At 45.9% G+C, this 16,557-nt stretch overlaps 1 protein-coding gene across 6 annotated transcripts in view; it reads right to left on the bottom strand.

Moving 5' to 3' along the window:
• The window catches only part of SLC8A3 (solute carrier family 8 member A3), a 147,420-nt gene that overhangs the window by 121,176 nt on the left and 9,687 nt on the right, over positions 1-16,557 (bottom strand). For all 6 annotated transcript variants that reach the window (XM_067731984.1, XM_067732013.1, XM_067732001.1 and 3 more), the window contains exon 2: positions 3,452-5,297. In XM_067731984.1, the coding sequence (XP_067588085.1) occupies positions 3,452-5,235 (1,784 nt within the window). In that variant the 5' untranslated portion in view covers positions 5,236-5,297. The remainder of the gene's footprint in view (positions 1-3,451; positions 5,298-16,557) is intronic.

The following is a 16,557-nucleotide window of genomic DNA, read 5'->3' as shown; positions in this document are numbered from 1 at the left end:
CCATGTGTTTTGATTTGTGTGTATACCTTGTGTCCACTCCACTGGAGAATAAGATCCTTGGGAGCTGAAATGCCAGCTTATCTTAATCACTTATTTCTCTCCGGTACCTAGTAATGTACCTAGGATGTAGCAGATATTTAATAACTGTCTGCTGAATGAATGAGCACCTTTGATGAGCAGGCACTGTGCTAAAGGTGCATTTTCTTCCTATTTGTATGTAGTACTTATCACAATCCTGAAGAATAGATGTTATTGTTCCTATCATTCCAACAAAATATCTGGGGCTCAGACAGCTGAAGTGACTCATTACAAGTTACACAGCTGGTGAGTGATGGATTCACACCCGTTTGTCAGACGCCAAGGTTCATGTTTTTTCATCCTACCACGGTGCTAAGGACACCTTTGAAGAAGTAAAGCACAAAACCAAATGAGTGAATTCACGGACCTAATATTATTGATAGAGCATAGGCCTGGCTTCATCCTGAATAGATTCAGAGGAGTATAGTGAGGGCAAAAGTGACAGTGCTACCAGGATTGGTGGGCAAAAAAAGCTACACAAAGAGAGAAGGATTAGAAAGTAAAATCGTTCCAGGTGTCACACAGCTTCTGTCTAAGTCCTCCTGAGGGTTTTAATTTCAGTTTCCAAATCGGTATTGCGATTAGCAGGGTCTCAGGGTAAGAGCTAGATTCTAGATAAGATGAAGTTGAACATTGGACCTGGAAAGCAAGCATTCATGATCCAATCATGACAGTCATCTGAAAAGCCACTTTCCTTCCTGGGTTTCATGGTTTTGGCAAGAGCTTTAGAGCCTTTCACCTCTAACTTGGCACCAGGAGCATCAAGAGCTTGTTAGAAATGCAGAATCTCAAGCTCTACCCTAGACCTTTGGAATAATAATCTGCATTTTAGCAAGATCCCTGAGTGGCCCATGAGCACATTAAAATTTGAGAAGCACTACTCTATGATACCTGGAAGATATTCTGAGGTCCCTTCTGGCTCCAGTATTTTATGAGTTTAGATTAGTAATCTTCATGGTAACCAAAAAACTTGCAAGCTTATTAATTAGGGTCACACAGAGATCCAATCAGGTAACGTGATTGGATCAATGGTGTCTTCTGAAGAATATTGTTAATTCATTGATATTACTATTAATGGCCTTGCTTACTGAGCACATACCATGTACAAGGAACACTGCATATAATATCTTGAATCATTATAACAGCCCTGCATGAGAGACATTATTATCCCCATTTTTTCAATGAGGAAATAATCTAAGTTAATAAAATTTCTCCAAACTACATAGTTAAATCAGTAGTAGAGCCAGCATCCTAACCCAGAGTACTATACTTAGAGCCCATGGGTTTTTTTGGCTGTATCATACTGCCTCTAGATGTAAAATTACAATTTAAAGTATCAAAGGTAGGGCTCCTTTTGTGAGAAGAGACTAGTAGGCTTTGGACTCATTCTTCTGCAATGAAGAAGGCCAAGAGGGTAGTCTAAAGTCTACTGAAGTCTAAAAACTAATGCAAAGGAATCGATGGGAAACCCTACAATACCCTGGACCAGCATCTCAAACGTGTGGAACTGCACATACGTTTAGAACAAATATCACCCAGAAGCGATCATTCATGAGGCTCCTTTACACCAAGACAGTAATCTAGCTGAAAATACACACAGGTCTGAGGCAGGTTGAGTCATATTTAGAGATCCTAGGTGCACAATTGATTATTAATGAGGTGAAGAAATTGCGAGCTCAACTTCTGATCTCTCAAAAACTACCCTTCAGTTCCCTCGGTAGACAGGTACTGAATAGGAGGAACCCCAAGTCTGTCCAGTTATGGCCAATGCTGTGGTCTTGATGTCATTTAATGCCTGACAATAACTTCTTATCTACTGACATTGCCATAAATACGTGTGAAATTTCATGGAGTTTTTCCTCCCAGCGAGGGCCTTCATTTGTATGTATATAAATGGATAGTATTCTCTAGAAGGAACAGGTTTTTACTTAGGTTAACGAGTTATTATCCTTCCCAGCAAAATGACTAAACAGAGCTCCAATAAATCAATTTGTCAATGGCCATTTCATTTCAGAAGACAGTACCCCCTGTTCCATCTTTGGCTGCTGTGGGTATGAGAGCCTAGGTTTATAGTTCAGAAAATCCTACAGCTGGGAGGAACTGCAAAAAGAGACGAGCCCAGCCTTGAGGCAAGGAAAGTATTGTTATTCCCACTTTACAGATGAGAGTTTTCATTTCCCATTGAAAGTGGTTTTAGCAGGTTCTTGGAGCAGTTTGACATCTCCCACTGTCTATATATGCCCCTTTTGTTCTTCACACCTTCCCCTCTACTGCTTATTGCTCGTGGATGTGAGCAGGAATTCTGAGACCAATGTTCCCCTTTCTCATCCCCTTTCTTCTTGGCCACCTTGGAAAGTCTGCCCTCTCATAAGCTGCAAATCCTGGGGAGATTCAGTCTGCTATCTTCTTTAAAGATATCCATCCGAGAACAGGACTGAATACCCAGTACAGGATGTTTCAATGGGGAGAGGCCTCACAGTGACAAAGGCAATAGAAGTGCAAGACCCAGTGTCTGAAGGACTAAATGGGGCAGTAACCTGAGAAGTATTTTAGGAGAACTCTGGACGATGAAAAGAGATGACCACACAGAAGATGTATTTTCCCCCCACAATTCCTAAGAGGCTTCTCCTCCACTGCTTAGCCAGATTTTGGAGCTTAGACCTGTGACTGAAGACGGGTGGCCACTGCCCTGGGAGCTCTGCTTCTCCAAGATACCTCCAGGACCCAAGCCATACTGATTCATCTCACCTAAACTGGGCAAGCCTCGCACCATAAAATAGCCTACTGGTGTTTAAAGAGACTGCTAAGTTTCAATCAATTTTGCAATTTCCAAATTGAAGGAGAGGTGCCTGAAATCTGCTTATACAATACAGTTGCAATGTGGTACTGGAAAAAAAAAGCCAATGCCACTCACTTTCTTGAGGATGTCCTGATTGGGCTACCACCGTCTCAGAATGGAAAGGATTGGCTTCAAAGCTCATGTAAGCCCTTGGCCTGAGAAAAGGAGGAAGGAGAGACCCAAGCAGTCTCCTAGCTCTTGCTAGGAGAATTCACAAGAATCCCCCCAAATCTGATATCAGAACTTCTGTCATCCCACACCTCCACCAGCCATCATTTTGAGTTTCAGTGGACAAAATGTTCTACGTCCTTAGATCCTGCCACAGGATTCCTTGCCCGTAAACAATTTAAAGTGAGAAAGCTGAAGGAGATTTTGGAAGCAGAACCTGGCAGGAGGGTCTGCTGATCCTGCATACCTGTGATGGAACCAAAGTTTGACATTAACACAAATACAAGAAAAAGTTTTAAAACATGGTGCAGGAGAGAAGGGGGTGGCAAGGGACGGAGGCAGATGGACTGTGGAAAGGTTACTTACACAGTTTCATCATTCTTGAACTCCATCTCCCCATATGTGTCTTCAAAATCCTCACCACCACCCTTGGCGGCCCCTTCTACTGTCCTAAAGGGTACGATGACTGTGCCCCGGGCACCTGATGTCCGCAGAACCTTGACCTCCATGATACCAATACTTTCACTGACATGAACAGTGTCACATTCAAAAGTGAAGATACCCGCATGATCATCATCCAAGATGGTGACTGTGGCCACACAAGGGGACACCAGGACAGCCCGAGGCAAGGGAAGACTATTGAGTACTCTGGGAGGCATCCCCTCCCCTGGCTGTTCCTCCTCTATGCGAACGTTGCTCAACCTCACAAAGAAGTGTTCATCCTCCTCAAAAATGTCATCATCGATGATGCCCACAGAGAATTCCTTCTGGGTCTCTCCTGGTTTCAGAACCACAGTGCCCTCTGTGAACTCATAGTCAGCCCCCGCATTGGCAGAACCATCCTCTGTTTTGTAGTCCACATACAGGGTCTTGGACATGTCCCCCCCTTTCCTCACCACTGTCAGGAGCACAGCCCCACAGTTCTCCAGGCACTGGTAAGAGCATGGGTCAAAGAAGACCTTGGAGACAAAGTCCTCCGGCTCATCAGAGTGCACCTCGCTCATGCTAGAGGTCTTTTTGGCTTGTTCTGCTGCGTGCTTCTTCAGGATATTGCCTGCGCCAGTCATCATACGGGTGGCCTGGATCCGGTAGAAGGCGCGGCTCTTCTGTTGATGGGAGAGAGCATAGTAATTGGCCATCTCTACTAGCTGATCTAAGTCCTTCTCCGGGTGTTTTTGCTTCAGATCCTTGAGAATCCGGATCATCTCCCTGCGGGACTCATCCACTTCCTTCCCTTCCAGGGGCACCAGATGCCCATCTAGGAAGTGGGAATTCATCATTTTCCCATCCATCTCGATGCCCTTGGGGTGGCCACCCTCTGTCTCTATGATGATTCCTCGGTGTTTATCTGTGCGGTACTTTTTGTGCATGTATTTGTAGAAGAGCAGTCGCCTATCTGCCACCCAGGCCAGAAGGACACACACTGGAAAGAAGAAGAGAGTGAGGAGGCCTTCCCAAACCTGGACCACACCAGGAGAGAAGACGGCCAGGATCATATAGAGCCAGATGTAGGCAAAGATGCTCCAAGCAGCAGTGACAAAAAAGACTCGGAGGTGCTTTATCTTGCGAGTCTCTCCATCGGGGATCACGTAGACGCAGATACCAATGATAATGAACATGTTGAAGGCTGCGCTGCCTACAATGGTAGAAGGTCCCAGATCACCAGCAATGAACCCATGACCACACACCTCAATTAAAGAGAGGAGGATCTCAGGAGCAGAGGAACCCAGGGCCATAAGGGTCAGATTGGAGACAGTTTCGTTCCAGACCCTAATCGTGGTTGTGCTGGTCTCTCCATTGGGCTTTTTGATAGTCACCTCTCTCTCTTGAGAAGTGATGACTTCAATAGATGCCATGAAGCGATCAGCAATGATGGACACCCCGAGAAACATGTATATCAGGGCCACAAAATAGACAATGACCCTGGCAATCTTGTCTCCAAGGGAAGGGTTCTCCGGGTACCAGATTGGCAGGATGACACCCTCCTTGCAGTCCGATGACCCTGTACAGGACTCATTGTTCTGCCCTGTGCTGGGCACATCCCCTGAGCCGCCAGCCTCTGCCCGAAGACCATTCAGGAAGAGCACAAAGGTAATCAGCCCAAAATGGAGGAAGGCAGAGGTAAGAGGCTGCAACCTTAACCACGCCATACACAAGACTTAGCTGCTGGCTTCCACTGCAGCACCAATGGTCCACCTGACAGTCCAGAGACCTAGAAGAGATCAGAGGGGCAGAAAAAGGCATGAAGAAAAGGAGGACAGCAAAGGGCAGGTTCCCGCCAATTCAAACTGACGCTTCACCTTGACTGACGTATTGCACTAACACATTGGGCAGTCTCTCACTTGGAAAAATAGATGTCACTGGGAGGTACAAATAGCTGCTCTGTCCTCAGGACCCTCTGGTAGACTCCGTTGAAATATGGCTTAAAATAGCTGGGAATATTGGTATTGGAAACTTAAGTGGTACCCTTTTAGTCCTGTCTTCCAACCCCTTTGTTATCTGTGAGAGTTCTCAACAATCAACTTAAAATTGACCAAGTATAACATGAATATTCATCTTCACTTCTACTGTTTCTAGAGTTTTCAGCCTTCCTTACCACACTGTCGTCATACTTAAGATACTCAAGAATCTTGCATAACATAGGTTTGCAGGAGTACATATTGAACTTTTTTCCTGGGCTACTCCCCCCAGATAGAACACCTTGCTCTGTGTGCAGTTGAGCCTGGTTGGGAAAAACTCCTTCCCCATGTGAAAAATTTAGGGAGGCAAGCTGTAATTCTGAGATCACTTGGGAAATCAAGAGATGTTCTGTAGTGAATATTACCTGCCATATAGCTAAACTGAGGCCCTGTAAGCTGTGCCCAAGACCAGTCCACGGCAGTCCTTAGCCCTCCAGCAAAACATGCTTATGAAAGAGTTTAGGTATCCAGTTACAGGAAGGTGAAGATCAGTCAGCCTCTCAAATTCCACACCCAAACACTGAAAGGGCCAGGTGGTAGAAAGCACTATAAATAACATGCAAGTGGCTCTCAAATAAGTTTCTTTTCATCTGTAGGCAAGATTTTGGGGGTGAAATGCAGCCTCCTCTGCTGGTCTCAAAGCACTAAAAGCACTAAAAGGTGAGCATGAGTTCAGAAGAATGGAAGAAACTCAGCTGAAACTACAGACTTCTCTTTCTACTCATTGCCTCATTCAGATGGAATGAGGAAGCAAATATTCAATACCTGAAAATAAGCAATTTGCCCATTTTTCTACCTCTGCTATAACCATGTAGGAGTATTGTTAGTAATGGAGGAATGCTGCTATTCCCTACCTGCTCCTCCTTCTTCTCCGCTGTTTCCCATTTCAGAAAATAGCACTTCCATTCACCCGGTTTCTCATGCTCAAAAATCGCTGCCTGTCTGCCAGCCTTTCTTTCTCCAGTCCAGCACTAAACCCTACCAACTCTCCCCCCAACTCTCTCACCACCATCACAGCCCAAGGCCCCTTACTCCTCACCAGATGAATCTACTACAGTCACCTCCTTACTGAACTCACTCCAACTCTGACCATTCTCTATTCCATCTTCTCATATAGCCACAGTCATCTTTTTTTTTTAAAAAACCCAAACCTATGCTCTCACTCCCCCATTTGAAGTCCTTCAGTATTTTCCCCTCGCTCTTAATATAGAGACCAGGATCCTTACCATGACCCGCCAAGCCTCGCACGAGCTACTTTCTTCCTCCTCTTCCCCCTCAGCTCTTGCCACTGTCCCTCTCACTGAATTTCTGCAGTAACAGCCATATCAGGTCCTAGAGTACATCAACTTATTTTCCACCTCGGGACCTTTGCCCATAACATCACCCACGACCAAAATGACTGCTCCTTCTTCGTACCCCCACTGTTAACAATGCTTTAGATCTCAGCTTGAGTGTCACTCTCTCAGAAAAACTTATGTTCACCCTAGAAATGTTCAACTCCCTCTTTAATTTTCCTTCGTGGCACTTATAACATTTTGAAATTACATGGGTATTTGTAGGATTATATGATTAATGACTAACTCATCCATTAAACTATGAATGACATAAACGCAAAGATTATGTCTATTCTGTTTATCACAGTATCCTAAGTAGTTAGTTAGATGCTCAGTAAACGTATGTTTGGGAATAAATAAATGTGGCCCTGATGGAAGCTTCCTCAGTGCCATGGACTGAATTGTGCCCCTCCCAAAATTCCTATGTTGAAGCCCTAATCCACACTGTGGCTTTATTTGGAGATAGGACTTCTAGGAGGTAATTTAGGTGAAATGAAGTCATAAGGGTGGGGTTCTAATCCAATAGGATTGGTGGCCTTATAAGAAGACGAAAGAGAGAGAGAGAGAGAGAGAGCTGTCCATTTTGTGAGGACATAGGGAGAGAGTGGTCATCTGCAAGCCAGGAAGAGACCTCTATCCAGAAACCAAATTGGCCAGTATCTTGATCTTGGAATCCCAGCCTCCCGATAAATTTCTATTGTTTAACCCACTCAGTCTATGGTATTTTGTTATGGTAGCCTGAGAAGACTAATAAACTCAGAAATCAGCCTTCTTTAAAGTCATTTTACAATCTGAATTACAGTCATTTGTTTTAGGGAAAAAAAAAATCTCATAGACAAATCCGGACTAGATTTTAGAGGCTATGTAGGACCTGTTTAAATTCCCAAGGCTTGTACTCAAAGGGAAATTCCCTTTGGGACACAGTACACCCTGGTGCATACTGTAATCCTGAAGGCCCTACTACCAAAGGGCTCTGTGGATTAACTTGGTTTCGTTAATCCACAGAGTCAACTGCTGAGGACCACATTCCCCATTAGTCCAGGTACTGGGGGTCATCCCAGAAGGTGCTTGGAGCTTTGACCTCACTCAGAGGAGAAGAGGCTATGACAATGACCATGGAGGAGTAGAGAGGTTGAAGGTGTTCGGCATCCATATTCAAAGCCCTCATAATCTGTGATGCACACAGTGACCCTGTTCATAGGTTTGGCACTCACCTAGCCAGAGAAATGTGGACAGAGACAGATCTTGGCTCCTTGCCTTGACCTCTGAAAACACAACACTCTGTGAATTCTGATAAGCCCCAGACATGAGGAGACAGAAGGTGGGCACAGCTGGAGCAGCTCTTTGATCAAGAGCCAATATGGTGACAGGCGGTGGCAGCTGCATGGCTGGCCAAGCCCACAGGGGTGGGCTACCCACAGGTTAGGGAAGAGGGCTGGCCTGCTGCAGTCAGGGGACATGTAACATTGAGATAGTAGAGTTATCCTGATCAAAGGGGGATGAGGATTCCTACTGATCTTACCTACCTGGATAATTAAGCAGGATCATGGCCTTTATTTCCCTTGGTCCTACAGACACACGTGGCAATAGGTTTTTATGGGGACTATGCTATCATGTGGTCAGAATCAGGCTGTTCCCTGACCAAAACAAATGAATTGAAGGAAAGGATAAAAGAAAACAAGGCAAGAAGGTGGCTAAGAATTGCCTGCATCAAGTTTTTGGAACTGAAGGTGGAAAACGAGCCGTGGATGCCCAGTTGTTCTTTCCGGCCCTACCGGGAGATGGTTTCTGCCTGAGAAGTTAGAGGGAGAGGGGACGTCTCTGATGAACAAGCGAACAGTCATCTTTTTGTGCCATTGCCCCAGCCCCAGACACCAACTGAGACAGATCCCAACCTCCTGGGGGGTCCACGCAGTCCCTCAGAGACCCAAGTGATATTTGGTGGCTCCAGAAGGCTTTTAATCAGCCCTAAGTCAGGGAGGTGACTCAGCTTGAGACCCCCAAGAACCACCCCAAATAAGGAAGATATTAATGATTGTAACTAACACTTAAAAGTGCTTATTGTGTGCATAAAGTATGATCCCATTTCATCTTCAGAACAACCCTATGAGATTAGTACTATTTTTATCCCTCTTTTACATTTTGGGAAACTGAGTCTTAGTTAAGTCATTTGAGTCATTTACTCAAAGCATAAAGCAAAGAAGTAGCAGAGCCAGAGCCCACACACAGATGACATAAAATTTATGGTCTTAACCACTCCACTTTACTAGGATGTCCCAATTTGTTGCAGAATGTCCACGAGCCCCCATCAGCTTCCAGTCTTCTGTGGACTTAGAAGCAATATGACTGCCTCACGTACCCTCACAGGAGAGACCAACCATTTGGTAGAGGTGCCCGGTCCCCAGGTTTCCTGGGGGTGTCCTGGTTGCCCGAGGCCATCTCCCACCCGAATATTCTCCTTCCCATCAGTTCAGTTTGACAAACATTAACAAACGCCTATGATTCTCCAGGCCTGGTACTAGATGCCAGTGGGCAAAATAAAAAATGATACAGGGTTTGCCCTCGAAGGTACCATCTAGCAGGGGTGGAGAGCTGCACATATAGGCACTTCCACCTTCGTCAGTGAAGGTATACCTGCCGCACGCGAGGAGGGCACTGAGCCAGCTTGGGGATTCAGGAGGCGTTCTGAAGAAAGTGATCCCTGAAATGAGGCTTCGAGCATGAGTGAGCTTTAGTTTAAAAAAAAAAAGAAGAAGAAGAAAGAAAGAAAGAAAAAGAAAGAAAGTGGGAAGGGCACTTGAGTGAAAGAGAACAGCCCAAGCAAAGACACAAAGCCATGGAAAAGCCTGCTGTGTGCACAGGATTACAAGGAATTCAGTGCGAGGCAGACGGGGCAGAAGATGAGGCTGGTCACAGAGGGAGGACCCAATTCATGGCAAGTCTTACATGCCAGGCCGAGAAGATGGGATTTTTTTATCCTAAGGGCAGTGAAAAGCCAATGATAGGATTCTGAACAGGAGAATGACATGGCCTGATCTGTATTTCAGAAAAACCAATTTGGCTAAAGCGTTTAGGATGGCTATAGGAGGAAGAACACCAAAGCAGGAAGATCAGTTTGAAATCTATTGGAAACAGAACGGATACAGACAAAGAGGGTGGGCCTAGGGTATATTCTGCCTATGATGACCCTCTGTCCCCTCAGCTCAGCCCGCAGCCTCTCATCTTTTTCCTGAATTATTTTCCTAACGCCCCCCAGGGGCCGTCTGCAAGGTGTCTGTGTCCTCAGCAGTGGCTCCTGACATCTTTTAATATCACTGGCATATTTAAAGAAAATCACTGTTCCTCTGCTCTTCCAGATCATTAATAAAACAGTGCCACCAGGCCAGACTGAGCAAATTCTCCCTACTGCTACGCCCTCCACTTTCTCCAATGGGGAACACTGCTCCGGGCTTGTCACCAGCCTGGGTAGACTCATCCTGCTCTGCTTCTAAATCTGGGCCCCTGCACAGGCGTCACAGCCAATTTACATAAAGTTTTAGGTGCAGCCAGGCTGCACTGGATCTGAAGTGTCACCCGAGTCCAGGAACACCGCATCGTCTGTACTTCCTCTGCCTACAGGGGATAAGCGTCTGCAGAGTCCTCTCTGTGGCAGTGCTCTCCCAGAAACACAGGAACGAAATTCCCGGCGCTCTCAAAGAGTAGGAAAGACGTGACCTCTGCTGCTTAGGTAGTTTGTCTGCCACAGTTGGAACTTGGATCCAAGGAGGAAACTACGATGATGCTGCTTTTCGTGCGTTATGATCTCTTTGAATCTTCAGAGTGAAAAAGTTAACATTATCATCACGCCTATTTTACAGATAAGCAAATTGGAGTTCATGAAGGTTAAAGAATTTGCTCAAATCACAGTAAGAAGAAAAATAAGCTCTTGGATTCTCGCAGCCTGACTCCAGAGCACATGGTGTTAACCACGGTGCCGGGTAGATACCCTACGTTTGGGTTCCCCCTTTGAAAAGCAAGGGCCTGGGGAGGGGATGGTGAGTCTTTCTGGATATAGAGCCCTTGCTACGAGCTTGGAGGCTCTACATACTCCGAGGCAGCCCGGAGCAGTGGCAGAGCCCCAAATTTGAAAGCAGGAGGCAAGAACTTTCTTCCCAGCTCTGCCTCAACAAGCGATGAGACTTTGAAGAGTCAGTGAACCTCTTATGGCATCAGCTTCCTCATCCAGAAAATCTGTGCTGGGTTGGATAATCTCCATAGTTCCCCTGAGTCAAAAATGCTTTGATGGCAGGCAGGGCCGTCTCTCACGAAACGCAAAGAAGCGAAGGCACACATTTAAGTTAGGTTGTGGCCCAAGCAGACCTCAGAGGATAAGAGATTAAGTTAAGGGAGGGTGGTAGGAAAAGGGGACCCCAAAAAGGCAAGGAGAGCCGACATTCTGGATTTACCAAAAGCACCTTGGATCAAACCCATTTTTTAAACAACTGCTCTTTGAATGCCCATTTTGGACCAAGCACTGTCCTAGGGATTGGGCGTACTGCCATGAACGAGCTACACCACATCCCCAAATTTATAGCGTTTACCTTCTGATGAGGAATAGAGACAAACCAGGAATTATGGGCATAAGTGTCTATGATGATGTCATGGGAAGTACTGTCTTTTTCTTGTTCTGCTCTAAGCTCTCAAGTTGGTCGCTGCAGAGCTGCTTCTAACCTTGCGGACAGTGGGTGCAATGCAGCACGGCTTTATAACACCAAGAACCTTGCAGTAGCACATGATATGGCTGGTATTTTACTGTTCTTGCTTCTCTGATCTCATGCAATTGTCATATTCTGCCTTCCTTGAAGCCCCCAAACCCTTAATGACATCCAAGCCATATGATAACTTCATAAAACCCTACTGGCTCTCTCCCAGGCACTACCACACAAGAAGAAGAAGCGGGGCTTCGCTGGTGGCACAGTGGTTGAGAGTCCGCCTGTCGATGCAGGGGACACAAGTTTGTGCCCTGGTCCGGGAAGATCCCACATGCCGCGGAGCGGCTGGGCCCGTGAGCCATGGCCGCTGAGCCTGCGCATCCGGAGCCTGTGCTCCACAAGGGGAGAGGCCACAACAGTGAGAAGCCCGCGTACCGCACAAAAAAAAAAAAAAAAAAAAAGAAGAGGAAGCACCAGCAGGCCTCCTTCTCATGCTGTGTATAAACCAAAGACTCTAAAAATGACGACAACAAAAACAATCATCACATCTATTCACTGAGTACTTACTCTATGGCTGGCGCTGCATTAGGTACTTTTACAGCTGCTGCTTAATACCTAAGGATCCCACAATGATTCAGGTAGTATTACCCGTTTTAGAAATGAGGAGACTTGGGCCCGAAGATTAATAATTCACCCAAGGTCCACTAGCTGAGCAAGTGGCACAGCTGAGCTATGAAACTTGGTATGTCAAATGCCAAAATCTAAAAGGGATGGTGGAATAACAGGGTAGGAATCTGGAGCTCTTAGGTCAAGAATCTACAGCCCTAGGAACCTATACCTCCTCTGGGAAGCCTTCCCTGATAATGCCCTCTTCCTCTACCTTCCAAATGAGTCATTTTCTCCCCCGCCTTCCTCTAGCACTTTGATGACCACTGAAGCACTTGTCACACATTGTCACGTTAATCTGGGCTTATCTGTCTACATGTCCATCTCCTACACTCTTAGAGAAATTCCCTGAGGGATTCTCTAAGGGACTTTTTTTTTTTTAGCAAGTGATCACACTCAGCTGATAGGGCTAAGAGGTTGGACCTGATCTCTAATATCCTCTCTGCCTCTAAAATTCTATGATTCGAAGGCTTGTTGATTCTATTCGAAGGTTTACCAGACTCTGTGGAAGCCAGAGGACTTTGCCCTCCATAAGTCCTTGACAGACCTGGAGAGTCACAAACCGTGAGAGGGGGCCAGAGAGAAAGGAAGAGACAGGGCTTTGCCCACCTCATTAAAGCTCTGCTTCTCCTGCTGCTGGACCTACATCTGCATGTAAGTCATTCCCCACGTTGGAGGCAATAATGGAACTAGGATCACGTGCTAGACAGGGCTGTGCTTTAGAATAACTTTGGAGCTCTCAAAAATACAGATATCTGGATCCTACTCCGGACCTAAGTTTTGGACTCTCTGCGAGTGGAGTCTAGATACTTAGCCTTTTTAAAAGTTCCTTAGTTGATTTTGAGGTACAGCCAAGGGAGAGAAGAAAAGGAACATAGCCTGACTGAGACATTTGCATCTCAGGGATTCCAACCATTAGGGACTTTCTTTGGACCAAAAAATAGGGCTCTTAGTGTATCATGAGTTGACTCATAAATGGGTACCACAAAGCCTTTCGATACACTGGACAAACATCCCACCCTCCTGGACTCTCACTTCCTTTCATACTTTGCCAAGGAGAGTCAGCATCAACTCCCTACTCATATAAGTAGATTTTCCCTTTGTCTCCCCCTAAACTTGCTGTCTGATTCATTTACTCTTTTACTAAAGAAATAGAAAAGACCCAGAGTTCCCTTACCTACACAGGAAAATGATGCTGCTCATCCGTTTTCAGCAAACATGTTTCTAAGTATTTTCCCTTTTTCCTCACACTATCTTTGTTTGTTTAGTCATTCGTGTATCCATGTATACATGCACGCACTTGTATGAAATCCAGTCCACGTGGCACAGGTCAACGTTCACAGAACTATGATGAGGAGGTTACTCCGCTTCGTATCCAACTCTTTTTTTTTTTTGGCACATTCAAAAAAATTAGAATAAAAGTTCCTAGAGGGTAGACATTTTTATCTCTTTGGTATTTCTGTATCCCCAGTGTCTATATCAGTGCCTGGCATAGAGTGGGTGTTCAGTATATACTTAGTGAATGAATAGCTCCATGAATAAATATGCAAAAATAGAAGGCATAATAGCCAGTGATTTCTCCCACTCTTGGCAGTGCTCACACAGAGCATCCCATCTGTCAGGGATGCTGTGAGCAAGGTTTTTCCAATTTGAGTTATACGAACAAAATGTAATCCCCCCTGAGGAGCACACACTTCACTGGAGAACAGTGACAGAAAACCAAATTACAACAAAATGAGTCCTAGATTTGGAAGCATGTGGAATGTGCCAAGAGAGTACAGAGGAAGGAAGGTCAAGGGCTGCCTGGGATCATCAGGGCCGGCTTCATGGACCAGGCAACTTTAGATCTAGGATGTGAAGAATGAATAGGAGTTAACTGGGTCGAAGCCAGTGCACCTCAAACAAAGGTAAGAGAAAGCCACGCTAAAGAACACGCCAGCCCAAACAAGCAGTGTCTGTTTAAAGAACAGTGAACAGGGTGTCTGAAGGACAGGGCACTTGAGAGAAGCTGCAGAAATAAGTGAGGAATCGTTTGTAAGAGGCCTTGTACGCCCAGCCAAGGTAGTGGGGCATTATCTGGGAGGTAATAAGGAACCACTGAAAGTTTTTAATCACAGGAGGGACAAGATCATTGTTTTCCCTTTGTACGGAGCCCTAGACTGACAACAATGCAGAAACTGGATAAGTGAACGAAAGTGGGGCAAGACTCGGGGCAGAAGACCGGTTCAGAGACTCTTGAGGGATGTGAGTGAGGCATGATCAGAACCTGGGCACAGGCAATGAGAACAGGCCCGCTGAGGAGAGGCAGGGGTTTAGAATTTTTTCAAAAGTAGAATCCATACATGTTGAGGACTCATTGAAAATAGAAGATGATGGCGAAAAAGGGATGAAGAGCCCCAGGCAGGACCAAACCACATCAGGCACCTTTGTCATCCCACTGGTCCCGCAAGGGTTCTCCTGATTCGGGGATCTCCAGGCCCAAAGAAATGGGAGCTGAAAAATTCAACACAAATCCGTCGAACTTAGATACCTGTTTAGCTTTAGGGATGTCCTGTGACTGTGAGACAAATGAGGCCAGGAGAGTTCTGGGCTCTCCAGGAAGAAGGCCCCAGAGCTCCACCAAGGCACCAGAATGCTCCCCAGTCTAGTCAAGGTAATAACCATATGTTGGCTCAACAGTCCTGACTGTGATAAGTTCAGGGGACACGGTGATGAGACAGGTCTGGTCCCTGCTGCGGAGAAGTGCACAGAAAGGTACACAAGATCGGTTTCCAAATGTAAACATAGGGTTTTAGGAATTGCCAGCACTGGCTGAGAATACCCATCCCACCACCCCACACGGCCCTGGAAGTGGTGGAGGCAGACTTCTCACATCTCTTTCAAAGGAGAATGCAGATTTACACAGAAGGAAATGAACTCATAAAATGCACTGCCCCTCCGACATACTACCAGCTAGAAAACTAAAAAGTATTTTTAAAAGATCCAAAATATCGAGATGAACTCAAATCCTAGCGTGGGTTACAAGAAAACCTGATTCTGCTCATTCATTCACGAAAAAATTTATCAAGCATTTACTATGTGCCCATCACAGCTGTAGGTTCTTGGAAGATCATTTCTGCCTCGACGCGTTCTCAAGTTTATTGGGTGCCAAATGCGTGTCACCCTCTTTCTAGCTACTGGAGGTTCAATATTGCCTCACCTGGACTACTGCAAAGCTGCCGGTCTTGCCACATCTCTTACAGTCTACGCTCCAGAAAAACAGCCACCGTGTCTTTTTAAAATGTAAATCAGGGCTTCCCTGGTGGCGCAGTGGTTGAGAGTCCGCCTGCCGATGCAGGGGACACGGGTTCGTGCCCCGGTCCGGGAGGATCCCACATGCCGCGGAGCGGCTGGGCCCGTGAGCCATGGCCGCTGAGCCTGCGCGTCCGGGGCCTGTGCTCCACAACAGGGGAGGCCACAGCAGTGAGAGGCCCGCGTACCACAAAAAAAAAAAAAAAAAAAAAAAAAAAAGTAAATCAGATACAGTAAGTCCCCAACATATGAATGAGTTCCGTTCCGAGAGTGCGTTCCTAAGTCCAATTTGTTCGTAAGTCCAACAAAGTTAGCCTAGGTACCCAACTGACACAGGCAGCTGTATAGTGCTGTACTGTAAGAAGTGCATAATACTTTTCACACAAATAATGCATAAAAAACAAACAACACAAAAAATAAAGAAAACATTTTTAATCTTACAGTGCAGTACCTTGAAAAGTACAGTAGTACAGCACAACAGTTGGCATACAGGGGCTGCCATCGAGTGAACAGGCTAGAAGAATTACTGACTGGAGGAGGGAGAGGAGGTGGGAGATGGTAGAGCTGAAGGATCGTCAGCAATAGGAGACAAGCTGCAATTTCACTCACGCGTGACATTGATGGAATGCATGTTCGAATCTTAGAAAGTTCGCAACTTGAAGGTTCATAGGTAGGGGACTTACTGTAGATCATGCCATTCTTTGCAACCTTCTCTTTCTGCAGAACTCCCCACCCCCTACTGACTTCTAACTTCCCACCCTCACCTCCCATCACTTTATTTTGCTGCCGCTATACTCCACTCCAGCTATGGTGGAGTTCCCTGAAGTTTCTAGAACACATCAAGCATGTACCTGCCCTAGGACCTTTGCATTTACTGTTACTTCTGCTGGCAACACCTCTACCCTAAAGATCTCTATAGATCACTTTTTGATCTCATTCAGGTCTCAGGTGCCGCCTTCTCAGAGGCTTCCTGCCCTCGTCTTAACTAAATATGATCCTATCCTTCCCCCTCAGCACTCCGTCACACCACT

This window comes from Pseudorca crassidens, chromosome 1, assembly GCF_039906515.1.
Source record: "Pseudorca crassidens isolate mPseCra1 chromosome 1, mPseCra1.hap1, whole genome shotgun sequence".
NCBI classification, from domain to species: domain Eukaryota; kingdom Metazoa; phylum Chordata; class Mammalia; order Artiodactyla; family Delphinidae; genus Pseudorca; species Pseudorca crassidens.
The sequence above is the reverse complement of the archived record's forward strand: the minus strand, read 5'-3'. Positions and strand labels throughout refer to the sequence as shown.